The 24,530-nt window shown below is 41.9% G+C and overlaps 1 protein-coding gene across 1 annotated transcript; it reads right to left on the reverse strand.

Annotated features, from left to right (window-relative positions):
* Positions 1–1,262: 1,262 nt before the first annotated feature.
* ntrk1 (neurotrophic tyrosine kinase, receptor, type 1) lies at positions 1,263–18,831 on the reverse strand. The gene is made up of 14 exons (XM_071907108.2): positions 18,819–18,831; positions 17,937–18,079; positions 17,156–17,294; positions 14,541–14,873; positions 13,406–13,423; positions 13,353–13,355; positions 13,193–13,251; positions 12,973–13,075; positions 11,098–11,253; positions 10,656–10,786; positions 9,357–9,529; positions 5,168–5,408; positions 4,102–4,260; positions 1,263–1,448 (listed from the first exon to the last, which is right to left on the reverse strand). Exons 1-14 carry the CDS (start codon positions 18,829–18,831, stop codon positions 1,263–1,265), a joined length of 1,857 nt encoding a protein of 618 aa, XP_071763209.1.
* Positions 18,832–24,530: the final 5,699 nt, after the last annotated feature.

A 24,530-nucleotide genomic window follows, 5' to 3' on the forward strand; every position in this document is an offset into this window, starting at 1 on the left:
TCTGTCCCTCTCCTGCTGGAGTTTCAGTCACCTTCATCCATCTGTTACTTTTGAAACCATCTCACTGTCTCACCCCCTCCTCCCCACCAACCACCATCTTGTCCCTTACCGAATTTCAATGCAATGCTTTGATGTCGAAGGTCATTATAATAGCATGTTAAACATTGCTGATTTGTACAAAAGCCACTCAGTACTGTGAATCTGATTCTTGCAGCCAGGCCACATGTCAAACCGTTATTCTTTGGAAGTATTATTATTTTTTTTTTACACTTATTAGTATTTGACAGGAAAACTGACAGCATTAAATGTAAACGATGTAAACATAGTAGCTAATACACCAGGGAACACGTTCACTGCTGATAAAAGCCATTTTGTTCTTGTTTTTGAAAAATATTCATATGATACATTGGATTTGATACATTAGAAACAAACAGTGTTTTCATCATGTCAGTAGCAAAATAAATAAGAGGTCAAATGATAGAAAGCTTTGATTGTACAACTTGGATATCTGGTACATTCACTGAAAACCTTGAAATAATCCGTTCCATATCAGAGCTTGTCCAACTTCAGCGACCGCCTGCTGTACCCGAAACGGCAAAATTGGGTTTCACACTTTTGACGCTCAAAGTGAAGTGCCCTCTCTTGTAATCAGTTTCATTTTCTAATTGCCGTTCATATCATAAGTGTCTAACTGCTTTTTGATTCATGTAAAACTGAACACGACTCTCTCAAAGCGAGCGTTGCAGGGACTTCAGCTCCGAGCCAAATCCCTGACAATCCATCATCTTAAATCGCATTCCCGGGAAAGTAAAGCCCATATACTGTTACTCAACACTTATCCATGCATGTCCCTCCATCAGCTTGATCCCACATCAGATAAACATTAAAACACCGTGGTAAACATTTGACAGGTCTCCAGAGAATAGGGGTCGGGGGGGATGAGGCCAAACTGAAGCGGCACGGTCGCTGCAAAGTGTCCAGACTGTCCATCAAGCGTCAAGGCTGGAAAAAAAACAGCAACTGGGAGGTATTTGAAATTAATGTGGTCCTCATAACAGATAAAAGAAGAACCAAACTTCCAGACTGGAGCCAAGGCTAAACCGAGAGGAACCTGTTTAAAATAACTGGACCAGATTAGAGAAACGAAAACGAAGGAGCAAGTTTTAGCTCTCTAATCGTTTACGAACCAAGACCGGAACCTCCCTCTCCCGCCCCTCTCCCCGGGCCGGTGATCTCCGCTCCCTGGCTGGCTCTCGGCCTCTCTAGCCCAGGATGTCCAGGTAGACCGGAGGGTTCTTGACCAGGGCCAGCAGGCGGCTGTGGATGTCCTTGATGACCAGCCTCTGCTGGGGCTCCCGCTGCCAGCAGCCCTGCATCAGGAGGTGCACCTCCTTGGGGCAGGTGCGCGGCCTCTCCAGCTCCCGTCCCTGTGTGATGCACTCGATGGCCTGTTGGGGTGGGGTGGGGGTGGGGGGGTGGGGGGGGGAGATTAGGCGTTAAAGCTGCAATATGCACCAATAAATAAATAGGATATATTATACACTATCCGTCTGTGTCTGTCTGTGACCCTGTGTGTACCTGCCTAAATCCCCCTGTTTGCCTGTAAATGGCTTTTCAATGATGTTTGGGGAATTTTGGGGCGTAGACCATTTGCTGTGTGGGGGGAAGCAAAGTAAAAGCAACAACAATGGCGGAGAGCAGTAAGAAACTAAAGTATAGTGAAGCTAAACATGTAGCAGACAAGACCCGCTCAAAAAACACGGTGAACATCGGCCTTGCTCGTTTTTTTATTGCAGATTCCCTGCATTCGCGGGCTGCTTCACCTTCGCCTCAGAATAGATGCTGTTTGAAGGTAGACAGCTTATAAAGATGAGTGACAGGTGTTGGGGCGGAAACTTGACCAACTGAGGGTGAGGAGGGCGGGACTAACATTACACCTGACTGCCTCAAGGTGAAAAGCTGCATATTGTAGCTTTAAAAAAGTTTTAGTCCGTTAAGTTGATAAAGACCCCAACACTCTGGCCATGGACTTTAAATCCACTAAATGTCCTCGTTGTATTTAATATTTGGCAGAGCAAACCAAGCACACCTTCAGCTGATTCCCGAGACTTTGGGAATCAGCTGAACATGTACCAAGGACGGACATTTTCTAATAAACAGATAACAGACTTGTCCGCAAGAACATTTTTTGGCAAAACAACCTTGGTGATTCACAGATTTACAGATATGTGTCCATTAGCAGAGTAGGAAGCAAAAAAAAACAAAACCTTGGGGACAAATAAGATCAACTAAAATCTGAACAGCCAAAGGCATAGATACTATTGGTTGGACTGACTGATTGAGTTCACACTCCCGTGCCGCTCAGTGAATAAATCACTGTCAAGCATGTGAGAGAGGAGTGCGACAGCCGGCCCTCTGCTCTCCAAATGAAGGGTTAGTGACTCAGTCTCTTCCCCATTGTTAACCCCGGCCTGATCCAATGAACAGAAGAGACCTGTCAGCACTGAGCCACTTCATGGCAAAATGGCCTTTCAATCAACCTCATAGCTGAACAAAGGCAGATAACAACCTCCCAAAATGGCCGCCGCCGCAGCATGCCGAGCCAGAGTGTTTTGGGGTGATTTATGCCTGCCATTGCTTATTTAGGCAACATGATAATTACGCCTGTCCTTCATTGGCCGAGACGTATTAGGCTAACAAGGTTAAAGCTCATTGGCCCTGGGCAAAGATGAAAGCCAATGAGATTAGAATTGAGTGGATGGGAAAAGTGATCTACTCTCCTCTTGAAAGGAGAGAGGGTTTTGCCCAGTAATAGCAAGTTGTGGTTGAGATGGAGTCCCACTTCTTGGTGCGCGAGCTGAAAGTGCTGGACTGGACTGCCCTTAATTACTATGAACTTATTGATTAGTTTAGTAGAGTATAGAGCTGAAAAACTCCTGTAATATATGGACTGAAGTATACTTCATCTGGAAGGAAAATGTCCTGTTTCTTATACCTACATTCTGTGAGAGATCCAAGAAAAAGATCCAAATATTTAAGCCTACTGTTAATGTCAGTTAATTTAACTTTTAGAGTGTAAAAATCAGCGCTGCCAGTGTTTCTATAAGTCCACAACCATCAGAGTTCATTTAAAGTCACACGTCTAATAATACCAAATGACAAAAATGTTCTTTTATTGTATGTTTATATCAAAATCTCATTACTTTTACCTCCTGGAAAGCGAAAAAATCTTTAGTGGTGACTTTAATGGTACCAGGAGGAGTAAATAAAAATTCCAACCAATAAAACGGTCACAGATTTTTGAACAATCCCGCCCCTCTGCCCCTCTCATCCAATAAAACTGCCTTTCTCTCCCTGACTGATATCCCATTGGTTTACACTTTTGAATGATCCCACATTATGTCCCGCCCAAATATCCTGTTTCAACAGGAAATACATCACATTAAGGAAGCAAGACGCTCTCAAAATGTGGTTTCATTGTGACTTTAACACTTGAGATATCCATATCAGCTCGATGGGTGGACAAACACTTGCCAACTCCAAATAATTGTCACTAAAAAAAACACTTATTAACACAAGATCAGCTATCGGCTGATCCTTGACAAAACAGGTAACCTACATCACAGGTAACCAAGATCAGCCAATAGCAGGTTGCAATTGCAATAGCTTGCAAAGCTTGTAACCCGTAGATGTCAGTCCAACCTGAAAAGTCGTCTCTGTGTTTGGTTTCCCTTTAAGAGCGAAATACAAATCTGTCTTCAAAAGAGCAGCGAGTGAGCGCTCCGTCCAGAGAAAGCTGGACTGTATGATGGCTGAACCTTTCACCACCTCCAACCCCACCCCCCTCCACCCGCCACTAAGAAGAAGAAATTTAACCATTTACCTCCTACTGTCATTTGGGGCTGCAAGGGTGCAAAATTGCCTAGCACAGCTTTAAAATAGTCGATTATGGCTTCAAAAACATGTTTGTGTGGGCGTGTTTCCGTTGGGTGGCGAAACACAAGGCAATTTTTGGGACAACCGTTGCCCATCAGAGTTGCCAATAATGTTGTCTTGTGTGCCACTACCTTCATAAATGCCCTCTTCACGTTGCCAACCCACCTCACTGTTGGACAGCTGGTACCAGGGCTGCTTGCCGTAGGTGAAGATCTCCCAGAGGACGACGCCGAAGCTCCAGATGTCGCTCTCCGTGGTGAACTTCCTGTACATGATGCTCTCCGGCGGCATCCAGCGGATCGGCAGCATGGTGCGCCCGCCCACCTGAGGAGGACGAGGAGGCGGGGCATCTTAATGTGTGCGGCCGATATAAGTTCATACGCAAGGGAATGCATTGAATTTTATCATTATAGAACATAAAACACGTCTCAAGGTGAATGATTAAATGTCTTGCCTGTACTAAAAATTATTTTGCATATACAGAATGTAATGCTCTGTTTAAATTGTGATTTACAGGAATGTCACCCTTTAATAACTTTAATAATAAGTCTAAATGTTTTTCTAAATCCAGAATCCAGAGAACCAAGCTGTTTGTGCTCAAGCTGGATCATCCCTGACCTTTCTATAATGAAGGTGCACAGCGGCTTTAAAATCAATGGGAGGCAGAACTTGTGGACAAAAAGATTGTTTGTTGGAGCTTTAACATCCAAGAAAGCTTCATTTCTTAGTAGCTTGATTCATTATGAGACAGAAAATTGACTCATTACCAGTAAAAATCAGCTTGGCCACTCTTGGCTTGGCACAATTTTGCCAATTTTGCAAATCAGATTTCACTGGAGCTGTCCAATACAGAACAGAGAGTAATGACATTGGCACCCAGGAATAAATCTTCACTAGAGCAAACTTAACTGTCTTAAGGCATTGTGATACTGTGACAATGAGAAAATATGCAATTTGGAATTGTGTGGTATTCCCCTTTAACTTTTTAAATCTCACCAGGGTCTCTCATACCAAACAATGATTGCTCTGTCCAATAAGCAAGCTACTTGTGCGACCATGTGACTTCTGTTTACAAGCCCTGGTTCACTTGTAATTGGTCAGTGTGAACCTAAACAAACCAAAAACAAGTAAACTTTTCCCCCTCTGGAACAAGAAAAGAAACTGTAGGTGTGATCGCAGCCTAACCCTCCAGACTCTCCTCTCTCTCTCTCTCTCTCTCCCTCCAGCTCACCCGGTAGTAGTCTGTGCTGTAGATATCGCGTGACATGCCAAAGTCACCAATTTTGACCACCAGCCCCTCCCCCACCAGGCAGTTGCGGGTGGCCAGGTCTCGGTGGACGAAGTGCAGCGAGGCCAGGTAGACCATGCCCGAGGCGATCTGGGCGGCGATGTGCAGCATCTGGGGCAGAGTGAGCTGACCCAGCGGGGGCATCTTCACCTCCTCCAGGATGCGGGCGTCAGGACCGTGGGCTCTGAGGGAGACAGAGGGGGGGGGGGGGGATATGACTGTCAGTTTGTATCTGGGCTGCAGGAGGTTATAATTCTGCTTTTTAAAGGATATTTTTATGCCATTTCTGCTTAATTAGACAGTTGGTAGTGAAGAGACGATGAGACGAGATGATATGGGAGAGAGGGAGAGAGAGAGAGAGAGAGAGAGAAAGAGAGAGAGGGGAATTGAACCCAGGATGTTGCAGTTGCATAATATGCACCTTAGGTAACTGAGCTACCAGGACACCCCATCTGATTCTATTCTGTGTGCGTGTGTGTGTGTGTGTCTTCTGTGTGTGTGTGTCTTTATCTGTGTCCATGTGTGTTTGTGCAAGTTTCAAGTTTCAAGTTTATTTGCCATTTACATAAAAATGCACTGGGATTCTTGATTATGAGCCTCATGTCATTCAGGCAAAAAAAAACACATGAGAGACCAGGTAAAAAGAACAAGGACACATAAGAATCAAGTTAAAAAAAAAAAAAAAAATTTGTCATCGAAGTGCAATAAAAGGACAAAGACACATAAGAAACAAGATAAAAGCATGATAAAACTTAAAACGTGGGTAAAGCATGTGAAAAGCATGTGTTTGTGCACTTCTGTATGTATGTATGTATGTGTGAGTGCATCTGTGAACTTCTGTACTGATTGTGTGTGTGTGTGTGTGTGTGTTGTGTGTGTGCATGTGTGTGTACGTGTGTGTGTGTATGTGTATTTGTGAACTTCTATACTGTATGTGTCTCTGTGTCTCTGCATTGTCTTTGTGTCTATGTGTGTGCACTCATGCATATATCTGTGTGTGTTACTTCCTGCATTGTTCACTGTTTTGTTTATTTACTGCATTAGGAGCAGAAATGCTAATTACTGCGGAGTATAAGAGGGAACTTGTATACACAGAGATGCATTTCCATCTGTAAAGAACAAAACATTCTGACCTCTTTCTATCCTGTCTGATCTTTTGTGTTGCTATTTGCTGTCCAGATTAATTGAACGCCGGGATTGGTCTTCCAGTGTGTTGGTAACTATGGCATCGACCTAGCGCGACCTAAAGGACAATGACTTCAGCATGCAATCTGCAGATTGAACATTTTTGACATATATGAGATGTTAAAAGCATTACAGACATGGTCGCCGCGGCCACGCCATCATAAACCCGTTTAACGATGACGGTTAATACGAAGCATAAGGCTTGCAATACGCCCTCAATTGATTTGCAATAATGCAATTCAGAGATGTGCTGTACGCTGATCCTCCGCTCTCCTAACGTTCCACAGTTGTCCTTGTGGATCATAAACACCCACTCTCACTTCTGACTCCAGACTAAATGAGCAAATCACCACTGATGTGTTTCCATCCATCCTGATATTCCTCCTCTCCACTTTGTCCCCTGTTGCCCCCCCCCCCCCCCTCTCCTCCTTAGAAAGGAAGTTGTCTATACAATCACTATTAGTTTAAAAGGCAGGTGGTAGGATGGAAAAGCAGCTGCATTGTGGGGCCCTCAGACACATCACCCATGCTGTCTGCTGGAAATGCGATTTCCATCTATTCGTGAACATATATCTCAGGGAAAATCTGTGTGTGTGCATGCGTGTGTGTGTGTGTGTCTGTGTGTGTGTGTGTGTGTTTTCATTCCCAATCTGTCTCCTGTGGAAGACACCTGGCAGACATGCATCAACTACGTCTGCTCTAATAGTTTTTTCAGACTGTTTCCCAGGTGCCAAGTGAACTCTAATGGGTCAGCGCTGTCTCAGTCTGAAGTGATTCATCCAGCTCGCTCATAAGGGTTCGAGACATAGATGTTTTAAACATTACTGGAACAATATGCATATTTTAATCTTCAAGTGCTTCGATGACCATATTACACAGTAATTACAAGTGTAATTATGAATTTGTTTGCTTCATATCCCTCTGACACACCGCATAGGAGCTCAGTATGTTGTTCAAGGAAAGTCTGACAGATAGACATCTAGGGGTCAAACCTGTGACTTTACTGTTTTGGACCCAGTCTCTCTAACTGCTTTAATTCAAAATATCCACCACACTTACTTTATAGAGGAACATTTTGCCTCACAATCATAGAAGCAGGGACTTCTGCACACTAAGGACAAGAGCATGTTCCCCCATTCATCCTCCGAGGCTGAATCTGGTCTGTGTGGATCGGTATTATAATAAAATCTTGCCATAATTTGAATTTCACTGTAAAGCCCTATGCACGAGGCCAGTATTATATGAGGACCTCATATAAATAATGGATCAACCTCCAACCTCTTCGTTTCATCAAACGCATTCACACATGGTAATGAAAGTCATGAATGGATTCCTGCCTCAGATTTGTCTTTCTCCATGAATTCCACTACTGCCTCCGTTTTTCACGACAGGAGGAAGATAGAAATTGCGTGTTTAGAAGAAAAAGAAGAAAAAGAAATGATCGGCTTAAACCAAGAGTTTGATTCGCACAGGATTAGCAACATCGGGGGGGGGGCTTCTGGCTTGTCCAAAATACGGAAGGTAACTTTTTACTTTACAAATAACACACACGGAAGATTCACATGGCATTAAAATCACAGACGATCTCTGCAGTCATCACAAATCACTGGATGTGCCCAGGTAATATTAGTCCCATGCAAACAGGACTTCAGAGACCTTAAAGATGCGGAAAAGCGGCAACATCGGAAATTTTTGTTGATATAGTCCAGAACAAACTCTTCCCCAGCGCTCTCCCCTCCTCTGAGTCCCTTTACGCCTGCAGTGCTTCTTAAACATACAGAACCGCTGCACCACAGCTATGTTGAGTAACCATCCTAACCTCTCATGTGGTTCACCAAGGTCAGTGGAGTGGGTTCAGCTCTTGAGCACACATCGGGTTTGACTGATGGCAGCGCTGCAGCTAACAGCGTCTTCAAGTGCAGCTCGGCATAAGAAGTGTAGTTACTTATCCACTTGAGGTCCGCTTTTTTTCTTAGCATTTACTTGAGGATTCGTGCTCTTTTCCAACAAAGCCCTACATTAAATTCATGTAGTTACATACATTCACACCTGGGAGCTGCCCAGCACAACCACAGTCTTTCATTGTTGGCTTCACTATGACCAGTTGTTGGTTGAGTGCCTTGCTTGAGGGCACTTGGATGGTTGCTGCTGAAGGAGGGGAGGGTGTGAAGTGGCTTTGTTGAGAGCACTAGAGGAGCAAGAAGGGTGAATTCAGACAAGGAGGAGGCTAATGCTGTAGAGTGGAAACCAGTGGAAAATGGTTAGTCTTGTCCATGACATTGGTCTGAAAGACCATGTTGTGATGCTGAGGCTACAAAATAATACTGAACATCTAGTTCCCTCTAAATCTCCAATACACACATTGTAAACCACTGCCACTGTTGACCCATGACTCATTGGTTTATTGAAAGTAGAGTAGAAATTAAATTCAGGGGTAATACTTTTAATCAAGCAAGATGGTGGTCGAATCTTCTTGCAAACATTTACTATGTTAGTTTAATACTTAAACCTGCAGCATGTAGGCTAACACATCCATAAAGCACCTCAATAACCATATAAGTGTAATTATGAATTTGTTTCCTTCATGACATCGCATAACAGTTCAGCATGTTGTTCAAGGAAACTTTGACAAGTATAGATGGATTGGCTTTTTTTTTTTACCTTCCTGTTTTGGACCCAATCTCTCTAACCATTTATTCAGAATATCCACCACAAGCACAGAAGCAGGGACGTCTGCACACTAAGGACAAGAGCCTGTTTCCCATTCATCCTTAAAGGCTGAATCTGTGTATCTGTGTAAGCATTATAATAAAATCTTGCCATAATTTGAATTTCACTGTGAAGCCCTATTTGCACAGGGCGAGTATTATGAGGGGATGGACAGCTCGGCTGTTGTGGGGATGGAACCTGTGACTCCCCGGCCGTCCTGCGCAGGTATCCAACATACCTGAGGAAGCGGTTGAGGTCTCCGTGCCTCATGTATTCAAACACCATGGCCAGCGGCTCTCCGTCTGTACACACGCCGTAGAATCGCACAATGTGCTGGTGCTGGAGCACCGTCAGCAGCTCCGCCTCCCTCTGGAAGTCCTGCCGGGTCGACTCGTTGGCATCCTTCAGAGTCTGAGCCACACAGTGGAAGCACATTTACATTTACACTTCAGGCATTTGGCGAAGACTCAATACAGAGCAACTTACAGTGAACACAGCAGTAGAAAAAGCTTAAAATCCTTAAATTGACAACATGAGTAGAGCCCAGACTATTAATCCTTATGTCCTCAGAATCATCATGTATGATAGAAAAGGTAAAGAAATAGTTGTCATGGATGTTTTGTATGCTATCACGAGGGAAAATGTGTATAAAAGTATCTGTCCTCATGCCTCATGGTTAATAGGATGATGAATCTGAGCTGAGCGAACCACCGAGGCTGTAAACTGATTTCTTTTATTCGCTGTGGTTTGCATTAACCTGTTGTAACATTAAACCACCAGACTGTCATCAACAAAGACACAGCACTCTGAAACCACAAGGAGTATTAAAGTATATGTGCAGTACTTTTCTAAATCTAAACCCAAGGGTGGAAGATAATTAATTACATTCACTCTTGTTGCTGAAATTGAGTAGCTTTTTGTGTAATTGTACACTTTTGAGTATTTTTTTGTAGTCATTAACTTTTACTTTTACTTTTGACTTAAGATTTTTAGTTTACTACATTTTAAATCACATCCATTGAAGAGCACACATTTTGCAGGTGCCTCATAAGCATCACATCATAAACTGATCAATTGTGAATTGTCAAATTGTGGGGCGATTAGCAGTGAATAGTCAGTCCGAAAAGAAGGCTTTACTTTGTTTATGCACTTTATTTTATGATTTTTTTACATTTTTATTAAAGGATTATAGCGTTGTATAGGAAAATATGTAACATATCATATGTAACAGTTTTCTATTTTGTCAAAAAGTAACTAATTTCAAATGAGCTACTTTTTACTTTTACTTATATAGATTTTTACACCAGTAATATTACTTATATTTGAGTAACATTTCTGCCAAGTAGCACTAACTCTACTTCTACTACTTCTACTACTCTAACCCTAACCCAGCAGGAAATTTTAGTATTCTTTCCACCCCTGCCGAAACCTAATCCTAACTGCTAAATTGGTTTCACCATATTTGCAAATACTGAGAGGAAACAAAGCCAAATATTAACAGTGAAAGTGGTGTGTGAGGTCGTGGATAGAGACTCACTTTGATGGCGACCAGCATCTTGTCGCTGTCAGGACTGAGGTTGGCACACTCTGCCAGATAGACTTTGCCAAACGCTCCTTCACCCAACTCCCACTTCAGCACAATGTCCTGCCGTTTGATATGCTGGACGCCTGTTCATGGATACAGACAGGTTTGGCATTAGCAGCTCACATCTTGGTGATAATGCTTATGAGACGGACATTTAGATAAAACATCACCCATGGAGACTCGATGACCTGATGTTCTGATTGCACACAAAGTTGATTGTATTTAGATTTCACCGCTTTCTCTGACAAAAATCAAATTATATGCAGTAGATGGTGAGATTTCCTGAAATTTAGGCACTGACATATGTCACGTTTTATGAAAAATTAACAAGAGCGTGAATTCACTAACAGATTATCAGACGTCATCGCAGTGGCAATGAGTTCATCACACTCACACATGTCTTTGTCCTTGATGATGCCGCAGAAGTACTGTGGGTTTTCTACAAAGCTGGATAGGCCAGAGTCTTCATCTGAGGAGGGAGGGCTGGCTCCGAAGTTCATGAAACGAAGCGACACAGCCAGGTCGTCCTCCGTGCCCAAAACTGATGAACCTAATGAGACAGGGAGGGACACGACAAAGCGGAAAACTGAGAGATGCGTAACACCTAATCAGTCTCCAGCCATTTATGATTGCACTGTTCATCAAACGAAGCAATTCAGAGCCCATTTTTTTACGTCAAGAAATCGACATTCTTTCCTGCCAACTTGGCTGTATATTTCTTGGTCCCATGGTGACAGATGATGACAAGCTCTAATAATCACCATCATCAACAATGCAGCAATCAGGCCACATTGAACCGGAGAACGACCAAATGGTCGTAGAGGAAGCCTGAATGGTTAGCAACCCTGACTGCAGTGCGTATTAAAAGCCAAACAAGTGGGCCCCAAATTGTAAAACCCCACTCAGCAAGGCAAACCACAGAACCCCCAGAGTCCAACATGCTCGAAAATGGAACAACAAAGAGCGAGCGCACGGGGAAGGGAGGGAAGGAAAGAGGCGTCCGGGAGTGGGGTCCACTTAGGCAATCAGGCCCACTTAGGCACTTTGAGAGTGAGAAGGGTGGAGGGGTGGGGGTGGGGGCGGGTGCGGGTGGGGTCCGAGAGGAGCTGTATCGCTTCTAGCTGTGCCTCCATCCATCCATCCGTCTTCTTTAATGGTCCACACCACAGTGGCAGTGGCTAAGGGAGGTTTCTGACGCCGTTCTCATGCAGTAATTAAGGCACTTTAGCCCAGCCGGCACGCAGGCTGACTGTGTGCAAAGTTACAGCTTAGTGGAAATCCTATATTAGTTGGCCTCCTGTGCATTACCTTCTGAGAGCAACTCAAACGCCCCATACTGAACCGTTGGCGATGTGAAACAATAATTCGGCAGAGCGTTTGATTACGGCTCGTTCCGATTTGGATGTAGGTTTTCAGAGAGATCTGTTCGGTTGGCACAGTTTCATCTGCTGGATTAGACGATTAGAGATTATTTTATCATGCTCATGCAGCAGTATAACAGGCAAGTATGGCAGGTAAAGCCCAATACTCAAGCAAATGATCTAAAGTGATAAGTGAGGCCATTTAGTATTAGTCATACACTGCAAAAACAAGTCATTTAATCAAATATTGACTCCAAAAATGTCATTTTTCTTAAAACCAGCAGAAAAAATCTGCCAACAAGGATTATTCCCAATGCAGTTTGATTTGTTTCAAGAATTTAATAATCAAGTGACCCTGTCTTGAAGTAGGCACATCACTCCACTAGAAAATGTCACCTGATTCTAGACAATTGATTCTAAGTTGATTTGCATTGAAAACTAGTTCAATTACTTTTGTTTTAAGAAATAAACACTCAATACAAGATTAAATGACATGTTCAGTTTTGCAGTGTACATTTGTACGCTGTGTAAGTGAAGACACATTTAGTCCTTATTAGACTTTTCCCTGTATACATGAAAATACTTGCATACTTGTAAATGGATTATGAATACTTCTTCACAGAGACAATGTAGTTTAATACTCAAATTATAAAACAATTGAAAAAAAGAAAGACAAAAAGAAACACAAACTGTGCAAGTGACTCAAAAAACCCGAGGGGCTTATCAAAAGGTGCCAAAGGAGAAAGAGAAAAATCATCAGTCACAGAGTATCGTATGTATCTCGGACCCATACTCATATAAGAATGCAATGTGTACAAGTCCTCTCATACATGCTTCACACTCTGACACAGGATGCACCTAGGTCATGTGTGGAGTCAATTGACATCATGTGTCCGGTGATAACTTACGATGAATGCCAAACTTGGAGCGCTGGCCACACTTGTTAATCACCAAAACCATGACGAGGAGGAAGGTGCAGGCGAACACAGCCAGACCCACGGCCACAGACACCTGTTCAGAGAATGAGACGCATCTTAACAATTATACGTGCTAGCATTGATATTCTATAGATTTACACTGGAAATGATCATGCACAGAAGCTATGTGTGCATTAAATCCAAGAAGTACCCCAAACACTCGACTTTCCAGGTTCTCTGTGACGTCTTCGTCCGATTTGCCTGTGGGAACTGAGGGACAGGGAACGGTTTTTATTAATTTATTACAATTTTATATCATTTTTATATCATTTATTACAGTCTGTATACTGTTGATACAGTCAGGGAGACACATGCTGAAATTTTTAGGAGAATTGTGTGAAATCAAAATCAATCAAAGACTTACTTGGATCCATATTAATGACTAGCATGTAGGAAGAGGGAACACAAATAACAGCATGTTTATAGACATACAATACATATTGATACAATCCCTGCCACAGACACAGAAGAAGATGGAGCCAGTACAATGCAAAGGCATTTACTGAGATACTTACATGGCATTCATAAACACAAATCCACACACTACCTGTTTCAATGGCAAATCTTCAGCAGTGGATGCTGCCGGATGAAGATTTGCCAGTGGAACACATAATGGATGATGGGAGATTTGTGCCTTTGTATATCATGTAAACAGCTCAGTTAAAGGAAAAATCTCTCACTCTCACACTGTTAGATATCATCAAGTTGTGATGCTCAATGCATTCCAGGAGTTATTTTGTGACGAAGTGTTGTAATTTACATTTTTGGTGTATCCACTCTCCCTCAACCTGCCTCATCTACTTCTACTTTAGTCAGTGATTTCCTACGCTTCCCAGAATGCCTTTCAACAACCCTAGAAGACAGGTGTGAACTTATTGCTTTCAATCAAAGGTGGGATTATGGGCATATGTATGCTACACATGTACGCAACATGTCTTGTGGCTGCACTGCATTATGGTCTATTGAGGCTGCTGTCAGTGGAGAAACTGGTCTCTCTGACACCAAAACCAGACCATTGGTGTTTTAGATAGGCAAGGCAAGGCAGGGCAAGTTTATTTATATGGCACATTTCGTACACATAGGCAATTCAAAGTGCTTTACACAAGGTATATAAGACAATAGATAATAAATACAGGATGAGATAAATAAAACAAACAAATAAAAAGAGAATAAAGATCAAGTTGTACAGGCAGTGCAGAATAAAACAGTTTTGAGTCTAGTTTTAAAAGTGCTCAGCTGAAAAAACTCCATTGTAGCTATGCTGAAAATATCTTAATGTGATGTTCACCTATGTAAGAAAACTACACCACCAAACAAGAAAATGGGCCCAGCAATGCAAGGTACATTGACAAAATACTGTCTTTTAATAGTGTTAAAGTGTTTCAGATGGATTTTTTCTTTAAGTACCTTGCATTGCACTGATTGGCTCGTCCTTTTTAGGATACTGCCAGGAAAAATATACTTCAACTACAAAAAATACTACAGTTTCAGCAAGTCACCTGGAATTATCCCCTCTGGATCAAACGGGTCGAAGGGGTTGTCCATAAACTTCCCAGTGGCGGTGGCCTGATCCCTTCCCAGCCTGTTCTCCACAATGAGAGTATAGAGGCCGTTGTTGAGGTGGGTGGGCTTGTTGAGGAACAGACAGCCGTGTTTAACCGATCCGTCGTCTGAGTCGGGGATGAGCTGGGTGTAGGTGTAGCGGCTCTCTGTGAGTCTCGAGCCGTTGTAGAGCCAGCGGATGCTCGGCTCAGGATTGCCGTCCACAGCGAAGGGGAAACACCAGTGGTGCTGCGGCTCAGCTTCTCTCAGGAAGAGGATTTTGACTGGAACTGTTGGGAGATGGGAGATTTAAGAGTTTAGAGGTGGTGGGAGCCAAGTACAGGCTTGTGACCAGTTTGAAACCCTGGAACGACTGAGAAAACCTCTGTTTGGAAAGTGAATGAATAGCCGTCTTTCCTCCCTTGATAACTAACACCGAGGTGCCTTTGTGCAAGGCATTCTGGGTTGACCTGCTCAGTGGCCAATAGTAGAAGACTGTGGTTATAATGGGCAGCTCACAGGTGTAAATGTGTGGATGTGAAGCTGTGAAGTAATGCTGAAAATGGTGAAACCCTCAAATGGATTAGATGTAAAGAGTGTAAAGAGAAATGTATTGTTTTATTTCGAAACTGGAAAGTCAACTTACAGAATGAAGAGTTTTGTGAGTCAGGTAGTATGATGTAATTGCCAGTAACTCAAAACCATGATCACGGACAGAGCTTATTTGAAATCATCAGCCTATACATCATGCTGTTATGCTGAATGTGCACCTTAACCATGTATAACATAAAGTCATTGGTTGGTCAAGCGCCCTATAGGTTCCTCCTGAGTTTCCGTGAATCAATGTTCTCCATCTGCACTGCAAACCTGTGCTGACCTGCTATGAATAATGAATCCTGGTCCTCGTCGGGCCCCTGACCACAAGAGCTACCTGGAAGCACCGCTGGACATGAAGTTACAGGAAATGGCCTCGTTTAGATCGAAGACGGTGCTGATGTGCAGAGACCCTCGTCCTGCGCCGGCCATTCTGCTGCTCTTAACCCATGACCCCGCCTCAGAAAGTGCTGCGCTAACAGGATACTGAGGCATTTGTCTCCTCGGTCGGGATAATCTTCACTCGGGGCTTGCTGAAGTCTGTTACACTGAGTGAAAATTAGCACTACCTATCACATTTAACTAATCATCCATTAGCAACCTCAACTAATCTTACATGAGCTGCATCATTGGAGGGGTTAAAAGGAAACTTTGAATTATGTTTAATGAGCCTGTCGGTTCCATTCTACAATTGAAAAATCGCCAAAAATGTTTAAAAATTATTAAAAATGAAACATCATTGCTGGCATCAAAGGCAAAGCACTGTGGTCTCAAAGTTAACTAACCTTAGAAAATAGTAACATTTGTGATGATAAGATAAGATAAGATAAGATACTTATTATTTAGATAAGATTGCACTTTATTGATCCCCTAGGGGAAATTCGGGTGCGTCCTCCTCTCTCTATGGATGCATAATGTTTTCATATGAAGCTCTTCCATTCTGAATTCATCATTTCACTTTAAAGTGGAAATAACATTCTAGAAAGCAAAATTTAGAAATGCATGTTTTCACTCTTAAAAAAAGAAAAAAGAAAGAAAGCCACAGCAGTCTTGTGAATCAGTGGCTCAGAGAGCCACTCTGCAGTAAACACCCAGTGTTCTGGGAGGTAATTAAGAGTAATTAAAGGGCTAGCGGTTAACGAGTGTCCGTCCACCAGGGGGGCTGATGTTGATAGATTAGCTGCACTAACGTATTTACTGACTGCCAATCACTGCGGATGAAGCGGTTTTCCGGAGTAGGAGGGAAAAGTCCATTAGCACAGGCTCAAATCAGATCTTAGCACGGTTATCAGCCCCATTTTCCTGATGTTCATTATCTGTCCCTCGATGCTCATACATTTGGCTTCAGCTGATTGGCGCCCCCACTCTTTTTGGGCTTTATTTTCTAATGAGTGTCACTGAGTTGGTGATATATGATATTGTTTGGGCAATATTTTCAGTAATGTATCACTAATGCATCCGACGCTGTTTTCTGTGGGGCCACTGGGTGCTGTCATTCCTCGGTGTTGTTCAACTTTCAGATGCACTAATGCATCTGAAAGTCGAAAACAACAATAAGTCTCTTGGGTCAAGCTGCAGCTGTAATCAGAAGTACAGTGTATGCAAGGTGAAGGAGTTCTGTAAGAGCAGGGTGAGGTAAGGTTACTTTCCTCTGTCCTTTCATTGTATACCTGCATTAAATGACAAGACCTTCCAACAGCACTTCTCACATATTATTGTAACACTTTTCGCCGGTTGCCAGAATGAGTGGCAGCTGACAGAAACGCTCCATTAGAAGCTTGGTGGGAACATACACTTATTTGTAGAAGGGGCATTTATGAGAACTCAGCGCAGAGCATTTTCTTTTCTCTGGCTGTCCACCCTGCCTGCACAAGAAAAATGGACCCAGTGTGCTCTTGCCCTAACCCCCATTAAGCCCGACAACTCGCACTGAGCCTGTGAGCTTTCGAGAGTGCGGTTTTATTTCGCAGGCACTTACACTCGATGTCCAACTGCACCACGTCCTCCCCGGGCCCAGCTTGGTTCTCGGCCTCACAGGTCAGATTGTGGAGGTTGTCTCCGGAGGAAACCTCGGCGAGGTAAAGCACCAGCACTAATGTGGACTCCGACATTTTCTCCTTGAGCAGCCGAAGGGGCAAACAGGGAGCAGAAGGGGTTAGCATAGTCATAACTATGTATGGATCACTGACGTTTACAGGATAGAAGGATGAAATGGAGATCAAATACAGATCAACAGTAAAAAGCAAACAATGCAAGTGTTTCATGCACACTGTGCACACTGAACTATTACTATGAAATATGTCATGGTGTAATAATAACTTAGTTTCCAAGATAGTCCAAGGATAAATCACATTATTTTACAGCTTTATCTGTCTTTAGATTTCATGACTTTCATTGTAAACAGACATGGTATTCACAAATACTTGGGGGTACACTGCAAAAAATCTTCATCTTAACCAGTCATTTATTCTTACAAATGCTATTTTGTTGTAAAACAAGTCAAAAATTATTTCACGTGGTTCCAAAGCAGTTTCACTTGTGTCATTATCATGTAACATTACCTCAAAACAACTGGAGTGATGTGACTAATTTAAAGATATTGTCTCTTGTTCCATGACTTAAATTACTTGATAGCTTGGCTGTTACTCTACTCTCGTTACTCTTTGCCTTCATATATTTATTATGGTTGGAGATGGATGTTTTTTTAAGAATCTGATAATTTTGTCCCTCTTGAATTTGTATTTGTAAATCTCCACTACCTTGGTGAAGTAGCGAGATCGGAGCTGGTCAGTTCTCCACCTGACTGTCGGAGGAGGACTTCCTGTCACGATGCACTCAAATGTCAGGTTGCCTCCCTCCTGGATCTTGTTGTTGGAGGGGAGGATCGTCACCTCAGGCAGACCTGAGCACAGCAGTGACACAGAATGAACAGCAGCATAGCAACAGATTTATGTGATGGCACAACACCAAGCAATTTTTTGAGTAATTCAGATGGCCAATGCTTCTAACTATAGGCAACAATGTGAGCCACAGGGTCGAAAATCTATTCACATGTTTCCTGGCAACAAAACATTCCTGCTGTATGTGATTAAAGCAACAATGCTGAGGCCATTCCTTTGGCAATGTTGCCTATCATAGTTGGCTAGAGGGTTGCCCTGCATATCACCGCCTTTAAAATGAAGAATAGCAATTAATTTTCCAATGTCACAGCGGGGTTAGATCAGTGGTTCTCAACCTTGTCAGTTTTTGACCCCCTAAAATGAGTGATGCCTGCTTGCAGCTGCTTGTTTCAGGTGTTAATGTGCAGAAAGCCGAACACTGACAGCAAATTATTTTTATTTTCCCTTTTTCAGGCAATTTTACTTGATTAATTCTTAGAAGAAGCTGTGAGGATTCAAATATTCATTATTCCACAAGAAAATTAGATTTATCACAAAGATTAAAATGCCAATTTAGAAATTTTTTTTTTTTTCAGGTTCCATAAATCATCTTGTGATTCCCCAAAAATCAGAGCAAGGCAGAGAGCCACTGTGTTAGATAACACACATTGCACATCTTACTATAATTATGCATTACTAATAACATACAGTGTAATTTTGCATAAATTAGGTTCAAATAGAAAAATGAAGAGCTGAACCCACTGCAGTTATCCATCACTAAGGAGTTGAGTGATGTTTCCTGCTCGTCGGACTGGCAGTACAACATCTGGTTGTCCAGGTCGCCTCGTCCGTTACGCTGCCACTGCTGCAGCCAGTGGAGATCACATGAGCACATGAGAGGGTTGTCCCTCAAAACCCTGAGCAGGAAAACAAAGAGAAAATACACATCATTGGTCACAAATTCTGTTCTGGATTCCATTTGACTCCATTCCCCTGACAAGGCAGCGCTACACAGACCAGGGCTTCAACCAGGACATGTTTACTATAGACTAGAACTTCTGGAGAAAGTAATCAGGTGAGGTGTAGCAGTGAAGAAAGATATAAATGAAAGAAGAGGAAAAAGATGATATTTGACACAAAATAGGGTCAAAAGGCAAAAAACTGATGGAATACAAAATTAAACATATTAATTTTAAAACCACAATCAACCTTTTTATATGATTATATTTATATATATTTATTATTATTTTAATATAAATTATTGGAGTTTTGGATGCAGCAACACAATGTAAGTAATGACAAAGTGTGTATAAAATATATACCAAAATCGTTACTTACAAAATAGAGAATATAAGCTTAAATATGTCTGTACACTTGTATTGTGTTGTTGCGTCCTTGTGAGTATATTGTGTATTTGGGATATTTTATATATATAAGTACTAACACAGCATTATTGTGAATTATAACACCTTTTGATATGTTAATACACAGGTGAATAGACTGGCATAAGGCCAATTCTGTATTTTGACATTCAGTGTGAAGGCAAGTCTATTGTTAATGCTTTGATTGGGGATTTTCCCTGCACAGTAAAGTTAGTATTTAGTCACCAACTCTTATGCAACAAGTGCTTCAAGTTTGTGACCCAATAAATTAACGCTGACTCTGGATATCCTGTCTTCCTTTGAGACACTCTATGGAATATGTATACGACTCTATCATTGCCTGTATTTAAATCCCATCAATATTTTTTAAATATTCTAGGTGTGAGCCTATAATAAGGCCTGTTGGGTTTCAACCTTACCTGCATTTTTGGATATTTGGGTTAGGGCTACCATTTCATGTATATTTTTCATTACATGCATTTTATTCTAATCTAAAAGCATCGTCCAGGCCAGGAGCTAGTTGAGCAGTCCCCAAAACCTTTGAGCTCCCACCACCATGTTATAATAATAATAACAATACATTCCATTTGAATGCTGCCTTTCTTAAGACCCGAGGTTACCTTACATAAAGCAAAATAGGAAGTTAAAAACACATACACACACACACATACTAAATATACATGTTCACGGTTATAAAGGGGTAACTTAAGAGTAATTTCCAGGCTAATTTTCCCATAAACTATTAAGGATAATTCCAGTTATTTTCAACCTGGGCCTTATTTTCCTAGTTTTTGGCAGCATGCCGACTGATTGTGTTCAAAATTGCATCACCTGTAGATCTTTATGTGCCTCCAGTTTGCAGGGAATGCTCTTCTCCAGAGGGCCAACACAATTTCCAATAGTTAAACCCAAAAAGGGAAGAAGAAGAAGTAGAAGAGCACTCCCTGCGAAGTGGAGGTACATAAAGCTCTACAGGTGATGAAATTTTGAACACAATCAATCGTCACGACGGCAAAAACTAGGAAAATAAGGCCCAGGTCGAAAATAACCGGAATTATCCTTTGAGGAAAAGCCAGCCAGGAGAAACCCAACTGTTTAATTGACCCTGCAACCTGAGGTACTGTAATAGGAGGGCTGGATGTGGAGCTGCTGCACTGACTCAGACCTTGACATTTAGTCAACCATCTAGAAAATAGAACAAATGGACAATCTAACAGCACATAATAGACAAGGGAGAAAAGAGAAGAAGAAAATGAAAAGATTCCCCTCAGAGTTAATCATGTCGTCCACACTGTACCAGAGTGCTTTGGGTCTAGAGGCAGCATGTGCAGCTTGGCAGCGGCTCTCAAACAAGGCTGTTAAGAGTCTGGCAGTGATGATGCAGCACAAATATGAAGCAGTTATTACATAGAGAGTTCTGTACCTAATGTTAACGTCATATCGCTTAATCTGTATTTATGCTCACTAATTTTTGGTAAATTGGAGTTTTAGTTCTACAAACATTTCTCGGACGCAGAGCTGCTCTGGAGGCAGAAATAATCTCATTGGTTGAGTTAAACCTAAATGGGCGGGGCTAATGAACCACAATTTCTCTGGGTAATTGTGAGTTCAGGAGCTGCTGGGAAGGTCTGACATCCACGACTTCCAGCATTGTATTCACGTGGTGTTTTGTTGGAAAATCAAACAGGAAAACAAACAATAAACAAACATGGACGTCTTGCAGCTTAATGCTAATTTAACAAACTTCATTTAACATGACACAAAACTAGATTTTTCCGCCAGGTTGAAAAGGTTTAAGGTTATATCATTGCATCGTAACTCAGAAAATGTTGTTTTCTCAACGTTCCAACTTCATCATCCAACTTTGAACGCCGTTCATGTGAAATTTCCCATTATATCCAATTGCACGTGAATGCGGGGTAAGTAACGTTTGATTACAGCCCAGTGCAAAAGGTAAGAGGTAAGAGTAACTAATTTTATGAAGCCTAGCACTCTTGCTACTAACTGAAAAAAATGCAGTCTAGCCATATAGATTAGCTAGTTAGCCTAGCTGACCTTCCAAGTTCAAACTAGCCACACTAGCCTATTAGCTATCTACGTAAGCTAGTTAGCTAGCTGCTTCCAACATCATGACTGAATGATAAAAAATCATTGCCATGTATATTTTGACCAGAGCCGCCTTTGCCATTCACATTTGCCAGTTAGCTAACTTGCACTCTGAAAAACTGTTTCTTTGGCTCCGCCCATTGAGGTTTAACTCAACCAATGAGATTATTTCTGTCTCCGAGAAATGTTTGTCTAACTAAAACTCCAATCTGCTTATTAATTATATAAAAAAACTGAAGAACTAGCATAGTTTTAAGATGGTTTAACTTTGAGACCAAAAAATACAATAGCTGTCTCATGATCAGTAAAAAAAAAAAAAAAAAAAAGAATATAAAAATGAAGCTGACAGTCTAAACACTTGGCTCATCTTTGACATGAAATCCACATTATTTCAACCTTCTGCAAAAAACAACTTAAGCTCAATTTATGCTTTTGACTTGGTGCAGTTGACTCAAAAACTGAATGTAATATTTTGAGAATTATACAGTTACATGCCTTAAGGTCTCACATTATATCGTGTTTAAAGCAGGCTTATAAGTGACAAGAGAAGTGATGTTTCTACACATGGAACCAATACTTTGAATGATTGATATTGATTCTATGCATTGTAGTGTATTTATGTATAGTCTACAGTCGAGATGCAATCTTTCAGTGTCTCGTTGGCACTTGAAGTGAGGTCCTATCTGTCCCTGTACCATGTGGGCCAGTTAGTGCGCTGCCTTGTCACTTATACTAAACTTGTTGTCATGTCACAGCACCATGTCACCAAGACAAATTTCAGACGTGTTCGGCACTGAAAGTATTCTCATTCTGAATTCAGTGTGACTCACAGGTTGAGCAGAGGTAGAAAATGAAACACCTTCCAGCTGATGTGCTCCAGGAGGTTTGATGCAAGGTTCCTATGAGACGGAGAGAGAACAGACGTGACATTATCATCAACATTTGAGAGGAGATACAGTCCATGACATTTTCATATAAATACATTTCCATTTTGCTACTCTCTATCGCCGATTGATGTAACGCAATACTCATTCAACCTATATCCAGTTCATGAAAGCTTTTACATTTGCTGTTCTAAACACCGGGTGTCTGGTAGCTCTTTCCTGGGAAAAATCCTCTGGCACACAGGAAGTGATGCGTTTGACATTTCACGTTTGTTTGGAATAAACAGAAGAAGAACTGGGTAGTTAGCATGAGCAGCGATAGCCACCATGGCTGAACAGACAAAGAAAAGAGCGGCACTTACAGAAACTCAAACTGCATCAACAGAAAACCCAAGGAAAAAGACGTCACAGTACTGGACACTCTGTTTGAATGACAGGTGATCTGTGGGAAGTGCAGTGCAGAAACACCACAGCAGCGAGCGCTGAGCACCAGAGATAAGGACACTACAGCAGGGCGGATGCCTGCCAACACAGATGCTTGAACTCCAATTGAAGGATCGTCTCCCTGTTCCACCCTGCTAATAAATTACTTTCCCAGTAAAGAGCAAATGTTTAAATATCATGTGGCTTGTCTGTTGATTGAGGGAATCCATTTGTGTAATGATTTGCCTTTTAGGAGTATGACTTTTAGCTTCTAGATCAGCTTTGAGAGGAGCAGAGACCGTGAGAAAACAGAGTTGTGTGTGCTGAAGAAGCGGAGAGAGAGATGGAAAAACACTGAGATGACAGTAGATATTCTTGTTATACTGAAAAAAACATGTTTGTCAAAAGTACTGCCACAGTATTGGACACACAAGTGACTCTCGCATATTATCATTTTAACTGTTGTCTCATCTCATCTCTTACAGACATGTATTCCCAAATCTGTTTGACTGTTTGATTTACCGCCACATGTAAACAAAAATGGTCACAATACCTTGGAACTGAGTTATGTGTGGGTGAGCTGTTTTGCAAACCTCTCATCTTAATTGTTACTTTGACAAAGAGGATACATCGTCTCATTCTGAAAAATGTGAACTGTTCTCAGTGTACATTAGGGAAGAAGTCAAGTACAAAACTTTCTTTTCATTTCTGGAATCTAGTCAACAGCTGCAGTTGAGTCATGCTGTGATTTGATCGCTCACTTCAGAACAATGCGTACCTGCTTTGAATTACTCTCGGCGGAAAACCTTAATGCATCCAAATGGGCTCTGATCAATTACCTTGGCAAGTATTTCACATCCAGGGCTATATTCACAAACACCACCAGCACACCTCTCAGTGTTTGCTCAGTGTTCAGTACATTAGGTGATTAGTCCAGAGTCACAAACACTTCTGGGAGGAAGGCCACTGCTCGGCTACACAGGGCAAAATACTTTACAGTTCTCGGGTTCGACTGGTCTAATTAAGAGTTGCATTAGCTAAATACGTTTTTTTCTATTTTAATACGAAATACTAGAAGAAGAAAAATCACATAAGCAGACATATAATTTAAAAGCTTAGACAATATAGAGGCCTTTTTATTGTAATAAAAAATTCAAATGCAAAACTGATATGGTGATTCATCTATATTCATATAATCATACATCTAAAACCCTGCATGTCAGGCTGTTGCAATAATCCTGACAAGTTTATGCTGCATATCCTCCTTTTGCCATTCCTCCCAGGTCCGCTAAAATATCATCACAGCAGCTCTCAAATGATCCTCAGACAGCCAGGGCTGTAAATAAACCCGCCTCAGAAGATGACAGCGGACCACACTGGGGAGTGCGCACATGGAAGCCAATACATATTCACTCTGGCAGGGCCAACCGGGGCCGGCAGGGGTTCAATTATTTGTTTTCCTTGCTCCCAAAAGTTCATGTCAGATGGGTTAGCCGTTGGGGCTTATCCATTACCGGCTCGATTCCTCCCCGGGCCACAGGGGGAGAGCAGAGCCGGGAATAGCTGCTCATTCTCTGAGCCATTCTGAAGCATTGCATACATCTAACAAGGGAAAGTACTAGTGGAAAAAGTACCCAAATCCTTTACTTATAAGTAAAAGTAGCAATAGCATAATGAAA

The sequence above is a fragment of the Centroberyx gerrardi genome, chromosome 12, assembly GCF_048128805.1.
Source record: "Centroberyx gerrardi isolate f3 chromosome 12, fCenGer3.hap1.cur.20231027, whole genome shotgun sequence".
Lineage (NCBI taxonomy): Eukaryota > Metazoa > Chordata > Actinopteri > Beryciformes > Berycidae > Centroberyx > Centroberyx gerrardi.

What these genes read in the sequence shown, in the direction of transcription:
- ntrk1 (XM_071907108.2), bottom strand. An exon ending in CTCCAAGTTTGGCATTCATC is followed by an intron (nt 11,254 to 12,972) that starts GTAAGTTATCAC and finishes CTGTCTCATTAG; the next exon opens with GTTCATCAGTTTTGGGCACG. An exon ending in GACCTCAACCGCTTCCTCAG is followed by an intron (nt 5,409 to 9,356) that starts GTATGTTGGATA and finishes TGTCTCCCTCAG; the next exon opens with AGCCCACGGTCCTGACGCCC.